This window comes from Ochotona princeps, chromosome 32 (genome assembly GCF_030435755.1).
Source record: "Ochotona princeps isolate mOchPri1 chromosome 32, mOchPri1.hap1, whole genome shotgun sequence".
Classification (NCBI taxonomy): Eukaryota; Metazoa; Chordata; class Mammalia; order Lagomorpha; family Ochotonidae; genus Ochotona; species Ochotona princeps.
In genome coordinates this window covers 5,275,038-5,294,155 of record NC_080863.1, presented here as the reverse complement: position 1 = coordinate 5,294,155, position 19,118 = coordinate 5,275,038, and the positions used below count along the sequence as shown (strand labels likewise).

Sequence of the window (19,118 nt, the reverse complement as noted above, 5' to 3'; positions counted from 1 at the left end):
TATGATCGTGTGAGAACAATACAGATCCGTTAGCATTTGTCCTTCAGATGTTGACCCTTGCTCACACTGGCAGTATGTAGTGTGGTCGTCTGCAGCGCTGAGCAGCAGCAGGAAGCTGCAGCTAAGCAGTCTGCAGTTGGGGAAAGCAGCCTGCACTGGACCAGGTATAGCCATCCACTGTGTCTGCAGGGGACTAGTTCAGAACCCAACTGGTTACCACATCTGCAGATGTTCAAAACATTTATGTCATGATTGAGTACTTTGCAGGTAACGTGCTTGCATCCTTCCCTACCATTTCATTCCTATGCAAAATGGAAGCAACAGATAAATTTGTTTTGGTGCAAAAGAAATGTAAAATGCATGCATACAAGAAATCTTCATCACAAACTTACCTTTTAATTACACTTTTCCATGAATCTTTTCAAGAACCTGTGCATAATTCCTATCACGATGAACATGCTGTGCAGTGGATGTTGTATTGTATTGTTTAGGGACTCGTAACAAGAAGACTAATGCTCGAACCATGACGAGCGTAACTGCATAGGACAGAAGCAAGGTGCACAATGAACAAACAGTGCTTAGGTCCCTCCGCGCATGTGGGAGAAGAGACCAAGGGAGGTGGTACAAGGTGTGCCTACCCATCCGTTTATCTTGTATTAATTTAGCACAGCGCTTGGTGCTTGGCAAAATCAAGATTTTGCCTTTTGGAACCATCTGGAATTTCTGAAGAAATAGTTTCTTACCACAGCTGAATCAGATGTGGAAACAGATATGTAGAGAGCCAATATTATGTCATTCTGTTATGATGTTTGGCAGATCCGATGTATCGAATGCATTTTCAGCTCAGGCTATTTTTATCTTGTTGGGCGGATCACTGTGAGGTTAACCCTCGTAAGTCAAGAGTGTTTGGGTGAGAAGTGATGGAAAAGGTGCACCTTTGCCCTAGGCCAGGACTTGTTCATCCAGTTTCTCAAAGGCTCACTGACTTGACCACCTTCTGTGTAATGGGGCCACAGCCAGTCCATACGCTATTACGTTTATAAACCACACTGCATGTTATTAGCCCCCTAAGGCACAGCATTCTGAATGCACGCACACCATGAGCCTCAATGCTTTGTCAAAGTGAGGATTTTCGTCCTTTTTTTAAGCCTGTCTCTTGGAGCATTTGTAAATGCTAAGACTATTGAAGTAGACAAACCTTGTCAAATATCAAATAATTCCTGGTTTGGATCGCTTCATTATCCTCCCTGAGACTCTTTTCATCTGCACAATGGGAATGTTGCATGATTGATGTCAAAAATTAATAGAGGGGCTGGCACAGTGGTGTAGCAGGCAAATCCTCCAGCTGTGGCACTGGCATCCCATATCGGCACCTGTTCCTCTCCCAGTGGCTGCACTTGTGATTCAGTTCCCTGTCAATGGCCTAGGAAAACAGCAGAAGATGGCCTAAGGCCCTGGACCCCTATACCCATGTGGGAAACCTGAAAGAAGTTAATGACTTCAGATCTGCCTACCTCCAGCCATTGCAATCATTTGAGGAGTAACCCAGTGGAAGAAAATCAAATATCTCTCCCTTTCTCTCTTTCTCTCTGTCAAAAAAATTTTAGTATAAGCAAAAAGCACCTGCTATGTAATAGTTTAATAGCAGATATCGGTCCCCTTGTTGATGATTCCTTTAAGAAAGAACATTTTCCTCATGTTTTATTTTTGATAGTTTCATTAGGAATAAGGTAGATGATTGAGACTATTTATTTCCCAACTTTTCACATTTCTGCAATAGTCTATGTAATGACATGACTAAGAGATGGTTCAGCCAGACGTCCGAGCTGTGCAAAAACAGCCTATTCCTTTTCCCTCAGCTTTACTGAAGGATAATTGTTGAAGATGTAAGTCAGAAATAGATGCTTCCATAAACTCTGCTAGAACTAATTCAGGGCAGAAGGCCTCGTGTCCTGGAGTTAGAGATACTGTGTAGACACAAATGACAGTTGGCCTTCTTCCTCTTTCCCATGGACATGAGTTATCACGTGACATGAATTCTGACATGCTCGGCTCCTAGTTAGGAGAAATGAAACATAGTCCTCTTTCTTCCTCGTACTGCCAATCCCCCAGTACCCTCCCACACTGGAGACTTACGTATTCTCTGACTTGGCTCATCCCTTCTATGGAGAAACAAGCTATAGAAAATGCAATCCTTGTCCCATGTGGCAAGAGGCCTGAGATGAGTGACCGTAACAGGAGTCCCTGCCTTAGTGAGAGGCTGTTGAACAGTCTTCCTCTGTTTTAATAACGTGAGTAGGCTCAAATACTGTTGCAGAAGCATGGAAGGATGGATAATTGATTTAGGCATTGTGATGCAATGGATCAAGTAATTGCCTCCAATACCAGCATCCCACATCAGAGCCCTGGTCCAAGTATACGCTGCTCTGCTTCCAGACCAGCTCTCTAGTGATGCAGCTTGGAGAGTAGCAGAAGATAGCCCATCTGGGGACCTCTGAGAGACAACATCCAATGAAATCCTCAGCTGCTGGCTTTATCCTGACCCAGCTGTAACTGCGGTGGGCCATTTGGGGAGTGAACCAGCAGGTGGAAAAATCTCTTCCTATCTTTGTCTCTCTTGCTTTCTGTTACTGTCTTTCCAATGCAGTGTGTGTGTGTTTATCTTTTAAGAGACACAAAGACAAGCTCCCATGCACTGTATTAGTCCCCAAATGCCTATAGTAACCAGGCCTGGGCTGGGACCAGAGAACCAGGAGACAAGAACTCAATTTGCTTCTTATTAGCAGGGTCACTTGAGCCCTCACCTGCTGTCACCAAGGGATTGTATTGGCAGAAAGCAAGGATCAGGCGCTGAAGTCAGGAATTAAACCCAGGCACTCTGACGGGCGATACCAATGTTTTAACACTAGGCCAAACACCTTTCTTTATCTTTGCATGTGTGTGTATTAATTTGAGAGAGAGCCAGCTCTCTTCCCATTCTTTCACTGAAAAACCGAGGCTCAAAAATTGGTTGATCAACTCAGTATTATGAAGGTGATAGTAATAGCCAAGGTAGTTTTTCCCCCATTTGGTTATTCTAAGATAAACATTAATATTCTAGTGAATTTCTAATTACTGGAAACTTAAACTATTGCAGAGGGAGTCTCTAACTTTTATGTCCTCAAACTCAGTGCTTTTCACTAATACACAGCAAGTGTGCAGTCACTCCCTGCCTTTCTCTGTAACCTCCTGCTTTGTAAGGACTGATGAGGGTTACTTTTTTGCTGCTCTAGGCAGTTTTTCGCTGGCATATGGACTGTCTCTAATAATCTCCTATAATTAGAGCAAGTAAGCAGAGATTTGCTAATACAGAACTGTTTTGGGGGGGAGGAGGGGGTTCTTTGTGCTGATCCAAGAAATCAGGAGATCTCAACACCCCTACCATTTTCTGACTCTCAGACTGGTACTTAAACATGGCTCAAGTATTCATTCTCAGCTGAACTGTGGTTAACAAACTACTGTTTTGGTAAAGAGGGCCATGGTGTGAGAAAGAAATCAACAATGAAATCAGCTATTATATTAGGACTCTATCAAGTTCTTGTTCATTTGAGAGACAGAAAATTAGAGCAGAGAAGATAAAGCTCTTGTGTGTTGGCTCATTCCCTTATTGTTTGCAATGGCCTGGGCTGGGGGTCTAGACTGAAGCCAGGAACCAGAAACTCAAGACTCCTGTGTCGATGGCAAGAACCAACTGCCTTAGCCATCACCTGGCGCTTCCCAGAGTCCTCCTGGGCTGGACTCACTAGCTGTTAGCTCTCCACACATTCCAGTATGGAGCATGGACCTGCTTTTCCTTCAGTCTTTCTTCCATTCTGCCTGTTCTCTTCTCCCCTTTTCGGTGACTTTGGCCAATAACAGATCCCCAGCGTCTATCTGCTGAATCTCCCTTCCTGTGATTGATGTTCCCCTAAAGTAGAATAAGTCCCTATCTTTTATCCATCCCCCTGGACAGCTGCTGACATTATCCGGAGTTTTATTTCTGGGTTGCACGCAATCTTCCTCATACCATTCACCTCGTTCCCTTCCTGGCTATCTGGACGTTACTCACTCACATTGACCTCTAACTTTCCAGCGAAGAGTAACTGCACAGACCCACTTACAGATCTTGTCTAGGAGCTCATGTGAAGTGAGCAGGAGCATCTCCTCCTGGAAGAGCTGGGTCATGTGGTGCAGAGACCAGTGTGGGACAGGGAGTGACCAGTGAGCTTTTAACATCACCTTGTGAGGAAGCTCCACTTACCATGATACAAGGCAGTGAGTGGATAAGAGTTGGGAAAAATAGGGGACATGAACTAAGTATGGATGAGTAACGGATTCCAGTTTCTCAAATTCCCTATGGCTGGGCCTGCAATAGAACAGCAGCAACCCAGTGACTGTAATGGTCAGATCCCATAAGACATGATGGGTGTCGGCAGCTTTATCTGCATTAAAAGCCAAATAAGAGCATACTCTCATCCTCGCTTTTTCTAGAACTTCTAAGGCACTTGGGCCCAGGAAGCTCAAGTAAAAAAGTATATACCCCAGTGTTAGTTTATTATCAATCTTGGGATATAAAGTATTCATAGGAGAGGAGTTTACTGTTAGCATTTTAACGTAGTACTCAGTTCATATAAGCTTGAAGCATTTATAAGAGATGCTAACAATGATTAAATTCTTACTGGTCCTGTTGACTTACCATTTGTTTAAAAAAGTTTGTTTTCACCTACTTGAAATGCAGGGTGGTTGAGAAAGGAGGTATGGGGGAGACAGTATCTTCCATTCAGTGCTCACAACTGCTAGGGCTGGGTCAAGCCGAAGCCAGGACCCTGGCATTCCATCCAGGTCTTCCATCCAGGGAGCATGAACCCAGGCACTCTCAGGATACATTAGCAGGGAGCTGGAACAGCATCAGTGGAGCCAGGACTCAGCTCACCCCATCAACACAGAACATTGCCATCCCAGACAGTGGCTGAAACCATGTCTGCCCTTGCTGATTTTTGACATTGGGATATTAACCTCGTATCCATTTTGTGGGCAGGCAGTGAGTGAGTCATCCCTTGGTCAAGTGCCGAGACAAGCCTTTGCTATCACATGGCTTCAGATTTCTCTCCGATTCTGTCATGGGCTTTATGTCTCTTCCTGCCAATTTCCTCCTCTGTCGCTAAAGGATTTTCCTAAGATTTGTGTCAGGGTTCTTGTTACAGGTCTGTTTCTGACAAAGTGAGCTTCTCTAAAGAAAAGCTTTTTAAGGGTGACTGTCAGTGGGTGAGAGTGATGGGTGTGAGTGGCTGGTTAGAGCAGGGCAGCAGATGACTTAGAGCTTGATTACTGTATTCGCAGACCGACCGCTCAAGAATCCTTAACATCTTGCAGCTTTAGAACCTAGAAAACATTTTGTTCCAGTGAGTAAAATCTGCCTCCACTCTGTCATTAAAAAGCAAAAAAAAAAAAAAAAAATCAGTTCATTATAAATTTCCTCTTCACTCCTTAGATCACTCACAAGAAAAGTTTGTTCCAGCTGGGCTTTTCAGAATCCACCAGAAACGGGATTTTTCAGAATTTGTACATCTGTAGGTAACATCAGGGGAAGGCCCTGATAACAGCTAGAGTGCGCTCACGTGCCAAGTACCACAGCAGCTGGATCCCTGGCCTAGTCTCCTCAACAGGCCCATCTTGGTTTGCTGTGTGCTGGGGCATTTAACCTCCTTTTGTAAAACTGCCGGCACTGTGCCTTGCTATCTTTCACACTTTGAAAAGGCTCTCGGGAGCCTTTCACCATTCCTTAGAACCAGGGAGAGTGCTTAGAAGAAAGTTTGGACAGGTGTTTGCGCGGTTAAGATACATGAATCCTGTACCAGACTGCTTGGGCTTGCGTACTTCTTGCATACCAGGAGGCACCAATAGTTCCAATACTTGGATTCCTGCCACCCGTGTGGAAAACCTGGATTGAGTTCCTGGCTTCTGTTTTTGCCCTGGCCAATCTCTGGCTGTTCCAGGCATTTGGGGAGTATGCCACTGGATGAAGTATCTCTCTGTCTGTCTCTGCTTTGCAATTGAATTATTAATTCATAATTCAAAATCAGCAGTCTAAAAACAAGGGAGACGTTAACTAGGCTTTGAAGCCTTCAGAGGCTAATGGCCAACGTGTTTTCCTGCAGACACAATTTAGGTAAATGGCACCGGCCAGCTACTAAATGTGATGGACATTTAGGATATAAGCATGTAAAACTGTGTTCATAAAGAGACATTCTGGTGCAAAATGCACCTGGATTCTGGGATTTCAGACATTGAGGCTATGTGCTGGAGGACTTTTTTTTTAACATGGCTGAAGTTTACATGCCAAGCAAACTGAATTGCCAGGATTTGGGGCAGTGATGTATAGCTGGTTTGCAGCCATTAAAGCATGCTGTAGGTCCTGGTCTGAGACCTGTTCCTGTGGGCCACTCTGGACTCGGGAAGCACTTTCGCCAACTACTTTCCCTTCCTGCTTGCTTCCCTTACTTCCTTTCCTTCATTTCTTTCCTTTTTTCTTCCCTCTTCTCTTCCCCATCCTTTCCTTCAACAAACCCTACACCCACATCAATCATTGGAGACGGAAGCAATCAAACACTCCTGTGACCCTCAGAGACTCAGAGCTAAGGGAGTAGCTGGGTGACGAGCAGACGTCAGCAGAGTTGTCACCAACAGCGACACAGCCTGGCCTTTATCAGAATGTTGATGAAGCCCTGAGCTGAGAAAGAAAACCTCTCACCAGTAACAGCCTTGATCTTTGAATTACAAAAAAGAATGGAAGAAATGTGTTAGAGCAGGTGCTAAGGTTTTTTTTTTCCTATTCAAAAGTCAAAGCAAAACAAAACAAATAAAAAATCCTTTAAGATATGTTCAGGTACTGAGTCCAGGAATCCCATATTCTTTTTTCAGGGGTCCTTTTCTGTTGTTTTATGAATGTTTGCTTACTTACTTGCTTACTTGAAAATCAGAGAGAGAGATATCATCAGTCCTCCATCCACTTGTTTGCTCCCCAAATGGCAGTAACAGATGGAGTTGATCCAGGTTGTAATCAGGAGCCTGAACTCCTTCAAGTTCTCTGCTGTGGATACGGAGGCCCCAATGCTTGGGCCATTTCCGCTGCTTTTCCCAAAGCCTTAGCAGGAAGCTGGGTTGGAAGTGGAGCAGCCAGGTTCTGCATGGGATGCTGGGACTGCAGGTTGTGACTGCCTCATGAGGTTGTGATGCTTGCTCCTTACAGGTGTCCTCGATCGCTGTCCAACCCCGTTCCCATGCCACTGCATAATAATTGAAAAGGTCTATGCTAATTTCTCAGTCCACTTGTCCTATTTATTCTGGTGGTTTCCCCATGCCTTGCTAAAGTCTGAGGCCTTTTGGAGAAAGTACCGCAACTCCTCCCATGTCTGAAAGTGCCCCTTTTAAGGCTGACCACAGCAGGGCTGTTGCCAGTCCAGGCCCTGGGGATCACTGTAGCCTCAAAGGAAATAAACACATGTCGTTGAACAGATAGTGTAACCCAGTCCTTTCGCCTTTGCCAATTCTCTTAATTGTGCTTTTTAATAGTTGCATACTTTTCTGACTTTATACAGCATGAAGGAATTAAACAATGCTCCAATCTCCTTTTAGCTTTAAAATTCTGTGAGTAAATGATTTTTCAAATATAGGCTTAGTTGAGTAATGCATTAAATGGGTTTTCATTTGGCTTGCTGTGATTCCTATGTTTTAGATTTGTGGAAACTTAACACTTTCTGTGTTAAATGTGTGTGTGTGTAAAGAGATAGTTTTACAAACTATTAGAAATATTTAAAATAAAAAATTATTATCAAATGTGAAAAATGCTTTTAATTGTTGGTATTTTATTATTGTAACTCCAGGAAACAATATGTTCACGGTTTTATTCCCAGTATTCTGTAAATCAAGACCATTTGAACTTTGAGTTATTTTAATTGCATGTAGCAGTTGTATCTACTTAATTAGATGTGAGGTAAATATCATTTTGAAAGTTGAAATCTGTGTTTTTAACTGGTGTTGCTGAGTTCCAGTTGAACATTGGTCACGTTCCAATCAGAATGTTTTTCACCTGAGTACAGATTTCCCAATCTCATATAAATTGTGCATGTGTAGGTGATTTTTGCTTTAGGATTCAGCTTCGCAGGAGGTCTAATTAGCAAACTTTTTAGGAAAGATAAATTAAGCCTTCCATTCTGTGCTTGAAATGAAATGAAAAGCACAGCGCCATGATATCACGTTCTTGGTACTTAGGGCACCGTTGTTCCCTGAGTCATAGCAGCTAAAAAGAGGTAGAGGAGAAGGAGCAGAGGGGAGAATAACATGGTTTTCAGCATCATTTTCACCTTTCATTTGTTTGAGAAAATGGATAGTAATTGATGTCACAGAGCACTTTCTCTTACACGAAATGTCTTGATTGGATTTATCTTGTTCTCTGCTTCACATTTAGTTTGTACAGCAAATACTCACGGGCTTGAAATGGCTTGATTACAGTAATTGATTCCTTAATTTTTTTCCTCTTTAATTCTGTCATTTAAAATACCACCCTCTAATTGAAGTAGCGAAAAAGAAAGATGTCAGAATGAACCCCATAGTGTAAAGTGTTTTTTTGTTTAACCCAGTTGTCAACCCTGGGTTTTTCTTTTTCTGAATGTGAAACTTCATTTTCTAGTAGGAATTTGAAATATTGAACATGTTTTAAGGTTTTTCCTTGGTCTTTTTTTAAAAATGAAAGTGATAGTAATAGCAGCAGTGATGTAGAAGCTGGTTAGACTTAAAAGTCTGAGTCTTTAGTCTGCGTCGGAGAGACCCTATCTTCCAGTTCTGTCATTTGCAGCCCTTTGCTTCCCACTTGAGGGCAACTGGCTAGATAGTTTAAGAGTTGAGGAGGCCACCCTGGAGCAGAGTTCTCTGAAGGCCATACTACTGTTCTCCCACTGTGGCAATTGTGTTGACTTTTGCTCAGGACTATAAGCAATAATGCCTTTAACCTTTTTTTTTTTTTTGCATCTTTACACTATGATAAGACTGTCATCCTGTAAGTTTAATGGTTCATAAAAATATTAGAATACTTTGCAACAGTGTAGTGGCTCCAAGTATGACAATCTAAGTCATTCAATACCAGCAGCAACTAATTTTTTTCTGTCTTTCTTATTCACCTCTAGTTAAACTTCACCATAGCCAGGACGGGTTGGGGGTGGTAAAAGTAAACTATGAGAGTGGTTACCAGCCCCACACTGACTCAATGAGAAAGGAAACACTTCCAGTGGCCCGACGGACATGTACAGACTGAGGAAGAAGAAAACAATGATCAGGGTGGTAGGAGAGAAATCACGAGGGTCACAAGAAGCTAATGGAAAATTTCAGGATTAGTAGAGACTTCTTTAGGTGCCGTAAGATGAGAATCGAAAGCCGTTGTATTTTGCTGACCTTTGATAGAGCAGTTTCATTGAAGTATAGATTCAGACTTCAGACTGCAGTGGGTTTAAGAAGAAATGGAAATGAATATCAGAAAACAGTTACCAAAGACCGTTAGCTTATCAGATGTGGAAGAAAAGAAAGAGGGACTGGAGGAGAAAGCAGTGTTCATGGGGAGCCGTTGCCTTACGATGCTGATAGAGACCCTGAGGATGATTATACACTGTAGAGAAGCAATGAGATGATAGATAATGGCTTCAAATGCAGAACAAAGGTAACCAGCAATGAAACATCATTCAAAAGGTTGGCAGACATTGATTGGGAAAAGCAGGATTCCAGTGGTCCTGGAGGAATCAAGATGAGGGAAGTCATAAAATGTATTTATTTTTAGAATATGTAGACGGAATATTTGATATTTAGAATTTTAATCTTGTAGAAAACAAGATCAGGCTTTATGCAAACAAGCAAGACATCATTAAGAATTTATCAGCTGTGGACATTACTGAGAGATTTTTTTAAATTGTCTTGTTTTTCTGAAGTCTGTGATTCTATGAGGCCAAGTATTGTCACCACTTCTCAGCTGAGGAAATGAAAGTTTAAGGAACCTGAGGGAACAGAGATAATGAAAATAAAAGCTAATCATTTAAACATAGTTTCATCAAAAGCATCTATCCAGTTGTAGTTATCAGGCGTAATGCAAACTAGAGATTATTATACATTTGTACAAGACCTGTGGTCTGGCTCTTGATTTGTGCAAAGCTGGAGACCTTAAGTGTGTGACAGTATCACCCTGCAGCACCGTGTTCATCACACCTGCCCAGAGAACGAGCATCTTAAGGAAGATTCTGTGCGGGATTTTTACTTTCAGAATGAGTAGATGAGAAGATTAAGGCATATTCTTAAATTGTGAAGATAATGAGAAACTTCCATGAGATTGACACAGCAGGAGACGAGAAAAAAAAGACTCCAACTAGACTTCTCTTAAACTAGAGGCCAGAAGATGGTAGAATTACAGGAAACCAATGAGAAGGATTGTTGCTATGAGTTCTGTATCCAATTCAGTACCTGTTGGAGAAAGGGAAAGATACATGAGATTAGGGATGAGCAAAGAAACGTTAAAATGGACAAAAAATGAATTTAAAAGCAGGTGAGCAAGAAGATGACTATTTTTTTTTCTGAGCATACCAAATGTTCCAGAGTAAACACACACTAAACTCAGATGAAATACAAAATATTATTTCTAATTAGGTGAAATACATACATATTTACTAGAGGTATTATGTCTTCATTTAAAAAAACACACAATTAAATCTCAATGAATAAAGAGACTCAAAGAATGAAAACTCAAGTTCACAAGTGGGTGTTTGGTACAGTGGAGACAGTGCTACTTGGCATGTCCGTATCCCATAGAGGAGTGCCTGGGTCTGGTTCCTGGCTCTGCTTCTGTTGCCAGCTTCTTTGCCCGAGAGTGTGTCCCCTGAAACCCAGCAGCGGATGATGGCCCAACTGCTACCACATGGGAAACCTACTGTCGTTTGGCTTATCCCTTGTCTTCTCTGCATCCCTCCACAGGATGAATACAAGCCAGAGAAGGCCCTGTCTGAGGAGGACCTGAAAAACGCCGTCAGTGTGCACCATGCACTGGCGTCCAAGGCCACAGACTACGAGAAGAAGCCCAACGTGTTTAAGCTTAAAACCGCCGACTGGAGGGTCTTGCTTTTTCAAACCCAGTACGTTGTGTTGGAGTGTGTGTGGGTGGGTGGCAAGGGCTGGTTCCTCTTTGCTTAGCACTGCACTACTTTTATGAAAGACTAGAATCAGGCTCTCTGCAAGGGACAGTTTTTGAATCAGAGTCAAATCACAAACTGGTTAGAGATACAGGCAGCTCAGAAGACTAGATAAAAGATGGGAAAGCCTGAGTCCCGCGTTGCTTCCTGCTGCAGAGGGGCTGTGCGACTTCAGTCAACCCCTTGCCGTTGTCCAAACACTGTGCCCTTCTACATCCATAGAAAGGTTCTGTTGCAACCCGAGTGAAGTTGGCCTAGATTCCAGTCACCGTAGCCTCATCTTTTTCCACTTTGAACCTTGGTTGGCGCATGGCTGGTGAGCAGCAGCGTGGCTGATGAGCAGCAGCATTTATCCCACAGGCCTCTGGTGAAGATTAGATCAGTGCCTGAAATAGTGCACACGGTGGCTGGCACAGGGAAACTGTACATGTGAATTTCCAAGCTCAGTCTGTGATGGTACCAGATGAGAAACACGATTATACCAAGCAAGGAAATGGGACGGACTGCCGTTCGAAAAAGGGTCAGAAGCTGGATATTGCGTATGCAGAATTCTGCATTTGGGAAGCGAGATACGGGATTTTCAGAACCAAGACTTTGGGATAGGAATTGTAAGAAGTGTCAAGTGTACCGTCTGTGTCTGTAGCAGACAATGGTAGTGATTCATGACTTGAGCTGCCTTCAAAATTGCCATCAATCCGGCCCCACCAGCTGGCCGCAGCTGACACACAGGTGATGGTGAACTCAGATGTCTGAGTTTGTGGATCATAACAAATTCAGACAACTGTGAACAAGAATGGCCTGCTCACTCATAGACACTGGGCTGGGAATGCGTGCACTCACTGACATCAGGCGAGGCGGAAGTTACAAGGAAAGAAGCTCATGTGGTTCAGATTGTAGAAATAGGACAATGGACGCCCCATGGAGACCCAGACATGGACTGTGTAATTCAGCTGTTGAGTATACAGTGTCCTTCAGATCCATCCTGCCCTCCCCCCCCGATGTTTTATTTTTCAATCTGAAATACAAGACTTAATAGCTGAGAAATCCCAATCACTTCGGAAATCAATGAGTTGAAATAACAGAGCTGGAGAGGTGAGATGAGAGGGGCCTGAGGGTGCAGCTGGGTGGCTGCTGGGGCTTCTCCAAGAGGAGCTTATGAAGAATCGAGATCGGCTGATACTGTTTTATAATAATTACGTGGTTGATCAGGGTGGGAAGGATTGAGGTTTAGGGAAAACTAGGTGAACTCTTGGTTTCCAATTTTGCTATTTCTTCTTGCTGTTTCTGGGTGAAGGGGAGAGACAAAGGGGGAAACCACTCATGAGTTTCCAAACCTCCCAGTATCCAGGGATGAGAAACTGCCATCTCATATCATGGAATCATACTGCATGGAATCATGTAATATGTGTATTTTGTCTGTCACTCAGCAGAAAATGGACCTCCATGGCAGTGACTACTCAGAATTGCAATCCCCCAGGAAGTCTTTGTCAGGGATTAGTTGTACCAAGAAGAATAATTTTATGTACCATTTTACATCAGTAGCGAGAAGTGAGCCTTGTGCGGTGCGCTCAGGCACAGATTTCACTGATGTAAATGTACCTGTTTCTCATAGGAGTCCGGAGGAAATGCAGGGCTGGATCAGCAAAATTAATTGTGTGGCAGCTGTATTTTCTGCACCCCCATTTCCAGCAGCCATTGGCTCTCAGAAGAAGTTTAGCCGCCCGCTTCTGCCTGCCACTACCACAAAATTGACTCAGGTAAGTCATTTCCATAGTACTTTAGCCTTGAAGAAAAGTGCTTTGTAAATATTACCCAGATCTGGAGGATAAATGGAACAAAATGTAGTGTACTAGTCATAGTTGGTAGAACACTTTCTTTGATTTAGTTTCCAAAATTCATATCAAATTATGATTTAATCAATCATGCTTGCCTGGTTCTTCTTGTCTTCAAACACCATTTTAAAAAAAGGTTAAAAAAACAAAGGCTAGATTAAATATCATGCTGAGAAAAGAGGAAAGTCAGGTAAAATCAAGACTTCATAGAAAAAAATCTCTGACAGGGAGAGAGCTCATGGAATGACTTTGATGAGTGGTTGTGTTAAGGTGATGGAAGCAGAAATCACATTTGTTTTTGTTTTGGTCCAGTCCAGAGTCCTTTATTTTGCTTATACTTAATCCACCTTAGGTTCCAGCAGCTCTGGGTCTTCTCTGTTGGCTCTGACACTGCGGGCTTGTCCAGGTGGAGCAGGCCCTTCCCTCAGGTGAATCCGGGTGCCTGTTTCTCTGGCTTCCTTCTTTTTCCTCTTCCTTTTCCTTTGCTCATTTCAGGTAGCTGTGGGCTCCCAGAGTACTCAATATGCTGGAGACACACGGTAGTTTTCTTGACGAGTATTTTCCTTTCATTTGTTTTCAACGATGCCGGCAGCATTCTGGGTAACGATCCAGATTCCTCCAGTGTTGCCATGATAACGCATGTGAAGCATTCCTGTCTGAAGAGTTCTCAAGCCTTCATGTCTCCAGTATCACCTTCCTCGGAGACTCACCCACCCCAAGGTTTCGGAAAGGCCCAGAGCATTTGTCTCAGGACTCCCCCTCCTTCCACTTGTGTTTGTTATTTTGCTGAATTTCTGGAAGACAAAGGGTCCGTCAAAGAGGGAGTGGAAGGCAGTGAGGAAAGGAATGTGACCAAGACCATATAAATTACAAAAAAATCAAGAACACTTGTCAAAAGAAGAGAAAGATTCTTTTGCTGTTCATTTTGAAATTCATCCTTACTATGAACATGTGTCGGATGCTCACCATGTATGTGTTGCTATGACTGTACAGTTCACATACTACCAAAAATCACGTAAGAATAAATCCAGCTTATCCTGCAGGACAGAATGGCCTTTTATTTCCCAAAACCATGGCTACAGTGCTTTGAGAGAAAGGGAAGGCTGTCATTGATGGCCAGAAGATGTATTGCTCAGCCCCACCATCTGCCCAACGCAAGCGTTAGCTCTCAAGGCAAATACATAATCCTACGTTAAATGTGGGCAGTTACCATAAACAGGAATGTGCTTGTCAGTAAACCACATTACGTAAACCAAGAGGAGGAAGAAACTGAGCTAGAAACATAAAATAGCTTCAAAAGTGGCTCTAAGAAGCATCAGATATGGAATTTGATCCAGTCCACTGCACACTGGATGTTCCCATCACTGTCATGTTTCTAGGTCTTTCTCTCAGTCGCATCCATGAAAGAGGCCAGGGAAAAGGGGGCTTGCACTGAAGCAGGTGTTCCTTGGCATGCCATCTTGAGAAACCCACATGGGAGCTTGTCTTGGTTCTTCCCTCACTGTAGAATCTGCGGCAGTATTTACTTGATGTTATGAAAAATGCCCTTACTGTCCTAGTTTAAGTACACTCGTAAGTCATGGGGGCTTGAAAATATGTACACATTCCTGTATTTGTTCATCTTAACCGAGAGAACAAGCAAGCAAGCACCTTTATCAAGGCAGAATCTCTAGTTTTAGGCAAATATCTTGTACTGGAGCAAGAAGTCAGGTATATATTTTTGAATAATATTTCTCTTTGAACATAAAATCCACAGACTTGCTTAAACAGCATATACACTGTAATCAAAGTGAAGACTTCATAATTTTAAATATGAGAATGATAACGACAAGATACATCCTGCATGTAGTCATGTAGTCAAGATGGCCACACGTTGCAGGAATTCCCTTCTTTGGAAAGCAGTAATGTAATTTCTCCTACCCCCACTCCCATGAAGTCACCAAGCCTTTGGAGCACTGTTTTCCATCTGGAAACTGAGGAGGTGGTTCTAGAATATTTAAGGGTTTTTGTTCCCTATCACTAACTCTGTGTCATTTCTTTGCCCAGATCATAATTTGCATTCACTAAAAAGAAAAAGGATATTTTTCCTTTGAGAGTTAATAGAACTATTTGGCAACAAATATATGAAAACCAAGCGGGTGTTAAAGAATCAGTTATAAGGAGGAAGAGAAAGGTTAGTTTGCCCACAGTTTGGCACAAACGGGTGGGAAGCCTCGCTTCAGCTACAAGCTCTTGGAGATGTCTGTGCTGGGGCCCGGTGCACCTGCAGCAGCTGATCCTGCCGTGTGTGCCTGGCTTCTCGGGGGCCCAGCTGTTCTCAACCTCTGCCCCATTGGCCTTTTGACCTGGGTAATTTTTTTTATTGTTGGGGGCCCTCCTGTGAATTATTGATTGCTTGACAATATCCCAAACTTCTACCTTCAAGATACCAATAGCATCCCCCAACATGTAACAGCCAAAAATGTCTTCAGACATTGCCCAGTTTCCACTGGGGTCAAAATGCACCCCACGTGGCCCTGCACTCTCTATTCCCTGTTGCTAGTTGCTACTTTAGCTCAGTCTCTACAGCTGATCCTCTTACCTGGAAGTAACTCCCTAATTGCCACAACCTCTTGAACAATTTCAATGTACAACATGCATGTGTATCAATGTGTGTACCCTGCTGGTGGTGGTGGTGGGGGGAGATAAACAGTGCTGAGAAGAAATTTAACATTCAATTAAAAGATTGTTTGGTACTTCTAAGACATGTTGTTCATCACCCTGTCATTTGTGAGCTTTCCTTTAATTTATTCTTGTCTTCTATCCAAAACATATTAGCTTAATTATTAGCATGGAATATTGTCAGTGCAGCATGGCTCTTCCTGAACAATTCCGCTGTGTGGGAGGAGTCACCTTCCGCGGTTGTTTTCCTGGCAGTGTTGCCAGAGCACATTTTTTCTTCTGTTGAGGGTGGAGACACCAGTTTGAGAATTCCAGTTTGTTTCCTCCTTCTGGGAGCATAGAATCTCACAGGTCTTTGAGTATCTACTCAGGATCTCCCTGTGTTCTCATGAAAGTCATGCTTTTTCAATTTAAAAAATGCATCAGGAGGGACTCAGCATTGTGACATTATGGATGAAGCTTCCACCTGTAGTACTGGTGTCTCATGGGTGCTGGTTCGAGTTGAGGCTGCTCCGCTTCCCATTCAGCTCGTTGTTAATGTGCCTGGGAAAGCAGCAGAGGATGGTCCAATTGCTTGGGCCTCTGCACGCACATAGGAGAGCTGGAAGAAACTCCCGGCTTTGGTCTGGTCCAGTCCCCATCGGTCGTTGCAGTCACTTGGGGAATGAACGAGAGGATGGAAGACTTCTTGGTGTGTTTGTCTCCTTCTCTGTAACTCTGCCTTTAAATTAAAAAAAAAAAAAAAAAAACTGGGACTTGTTTAAAATGTATACTTCCCAATCTAGGCCAGGCTGTTTAGTGTTTCTTTGTCTGATACACAGCAGGTGACTGGAGGCTGAGGGCTGTGCATTAACTGGACATGCAGCACTCGCCTTCTCTGGACAGTTGCCCCTCTCCTCCTATTTTTCTTTCAGTTCCAGTCGTTTTAACACTTTGTATCCATGGATAACAAGGCGGGGGGTTGGGGGAGGCATGTCTTAACGGTGAACACCGATCAGAAACCAAGGATGCCTTGTATTTGCTTTGCACACTGAAGCAGCTCTCACCCGCACGCTGTGACTTGACCAAAGGCAGGTGCTGAGAGCAGGCAAGCGAGGGGAATGCTGGGAGCTGTGGGATTTCAGAGAAAGAAGCCACTTTTCAGTTTGTCCTCAAACTGTATCTACCTGGTTTCACGCTTCCTGTTACAAAGACCCATCATTTTCAACTCTAAGTACCTTTCATGTCCTTATCCATGTTCTTTACTTCAGACTTTTCCCGTAGTGTCTAAATTGCAGGTCACCTAACTTTTTTGGTCCTTTTCAACATGAAACATTTGAACATTTTCACATATTTCTCTTAAAAATAAAATAACACGTCCTACTGTCACCGCCAATATTGCTATCAAGTAAACTAACATTTCATAGTGCTAAGATTTTAAGTATCTAAAATTGTTCTCAGTGACTGAATAATTTATTTAAAATTTATTTAAAAACATTTAGAGCTCCTAAGTGAATTTGTGTATCTGGGACTAGATACTGGATGCAAGGGTATTTTTTTTATGTAAGAATTCTCATTACTAATGTTTTTAAAATCTCCTTAATTGATCATCTTCCTGGTAGGCAAATACACCCCAGTTTGGATAACTATGGAACCACATGACGTCTGCAACCAGGTGTCTGTTCTTCTAATCTTGCCTCCTTCCATTGCATCCTGCTGATTAAAAGACGATTCTCCCTGCGTCACTCACCCTTCAGTAGCTGTGAGATGCAGCCCCAAGCCTTACCTGGTGACCGTACCTCTCCAGAGAAGATATATTTTATATGTATTTCTTAAAGGTCTGTGTTAGGCACGTGACTATGCAGTACACGGTAAAACATGAAGCCATGTCCAAGTTATTACACCTAAGCTGAGTAAACATTGTATTCAAAAGTCCTAGCCATGAATCAGTAAGATGGAATCTTTCTGGTGCTGCTTTCTGGAGTAGCCTCTTCCAAAATAACTCAGGGACACATATTGTTTGTTCTAACTTACAGCCCACTGGCTTTGATGAGGCTCCAGTGTTGGTCTGCTCTTCAGCTGTTTACTGATCCTGCGCATCATGGTGCCATTCAGGCGTTGTGTGTATCATAAGGACAGGATTGATGGCTTTTGCTGTGAGCTTATACAAGCTGTTAATGTTGAGCAGGCAAAAACCTATCAACCAAAACTGCTACACACCATCTTCTCTGTTAACATTGTTCTGGATGCTGGAGGATTTGAAAGAATGGGAAAAGTGATGTTTGGTTTGGTTTGGTTTGGTTTTTCCCTCAAAGAGCTGGTAAGCACTAAATGAGACAAAGTTTATATGAAGATATTTCAAAATAATTGTGGAAAAATTTAAAGTAAATTCATTTTGGTCAAACTGTTTTTGAAAACCAAACCTTTACTCCCATAATATGCATTTCCTATTAACTTTAAAAAAAGCGATTGGTTGGTTGATTTAGTTCATTGAAGGTGGGGGAGGCGACCGTGTGGCAGGAAGGAGAAAGACAAAAACATTATCTTCTGTCTGCTTCTTCACCCCAAAAGCCCACAGTGACCCAGGCAGGGCCAACCAAGGCCAAGAGCCTGGGACTCTGTGAGATCTCCCAAGGGGTGGGGGGGGGGAGGGCAGGGATCCAGGTGTTTGGACCATCATCTGCCTGCTTTTCCAAGCACCCGAGCAGAGAGCTTGATAAAAGCGTAGCACCTAGGACTCCAACTGATGCTCTGCTCTGGGCTGCCCATGTGGCAACAGTCCCAGCCCATCACCAGCTATTTGTAGAATACTTTCATGCTTAGACTCCCAAGTATTTTTTTTGCATCAAAATATTTTGAAGTCACCTCATATATGTGTACATCCCTAAAGAAATATAAGAGCAAAGATAAAAGGGAAAGTATGTGAGCTTCCAACTTTGTCTTTTTTCTTGTCCATTTTCAGATTTCTTATTCCTTAGTCTAGTATGTGATACGTGTCTATAGATATTGCCTCTCTTCTACATTTATGCAATTAGATTTTGTCAAAAAAAAAAGTCTGAATCCGCTTTATCATGGGGTTCTAACATAGGAACAACTTAGGTGGCCAGCATATCTGTGCCCACAAAAGCCATTTTTATGTTGGCATTTTTGTGACTGGTCAAAATGGACATATTGCAGAACAATGGGATTTTTGAAGTGCTTTATTTCGTGATTGTGTCCTTGACCCTGCACGAGGGCAGAGAAGCGTCATGCATTGCGTGGCAGCATTTGTTGGACTAGTTTCTTCATAGAAGAACAACCTAAATCACTCCCTAACATTGCAACAGTCAGATCTGTAAGACAACAAAAAAAGCTTTCAGTAGTTTTTATATGGGGTATGCAAACTATAGGACATGCATGTATATTT

The 19,118-nt window shown here is 42.8% G+C and overlaps 1 protein-coding gene across 8 annotated transcripts in view; it reads left to right on the top strand.

The window, feature by feature from the left end:
• Positions 1-19,118, top strand: part of PSD3 (pleckstrin and Sec7 domain containing 3) — a 342,030-nt gene that overhangs the window by 303,567 nt on the left and 19,345 nt on the right. For 7 of the 8 annotated variants that reach the window (XM_058657452.1, XM_058657447.1, XM_058657450.1 and 4 more), the window contains 2 exons: positions 11,026-11,183; positions 12,853-12,997. In XM_058657452.1, coding sequence (XP_058513435.1) covers positions 11,026-11,183; positions 12,853-12,997 — 303 coding nt within the window. Of the gene's footprint in view, positions 1-11,025; positions 11,184-12,852; positions 12,998-15,118; positions 15,246-19,118 lie in introns of all 8 variants that reach the window. The other variant, XR_009244449.1, reaches the window with a different exon arrangement.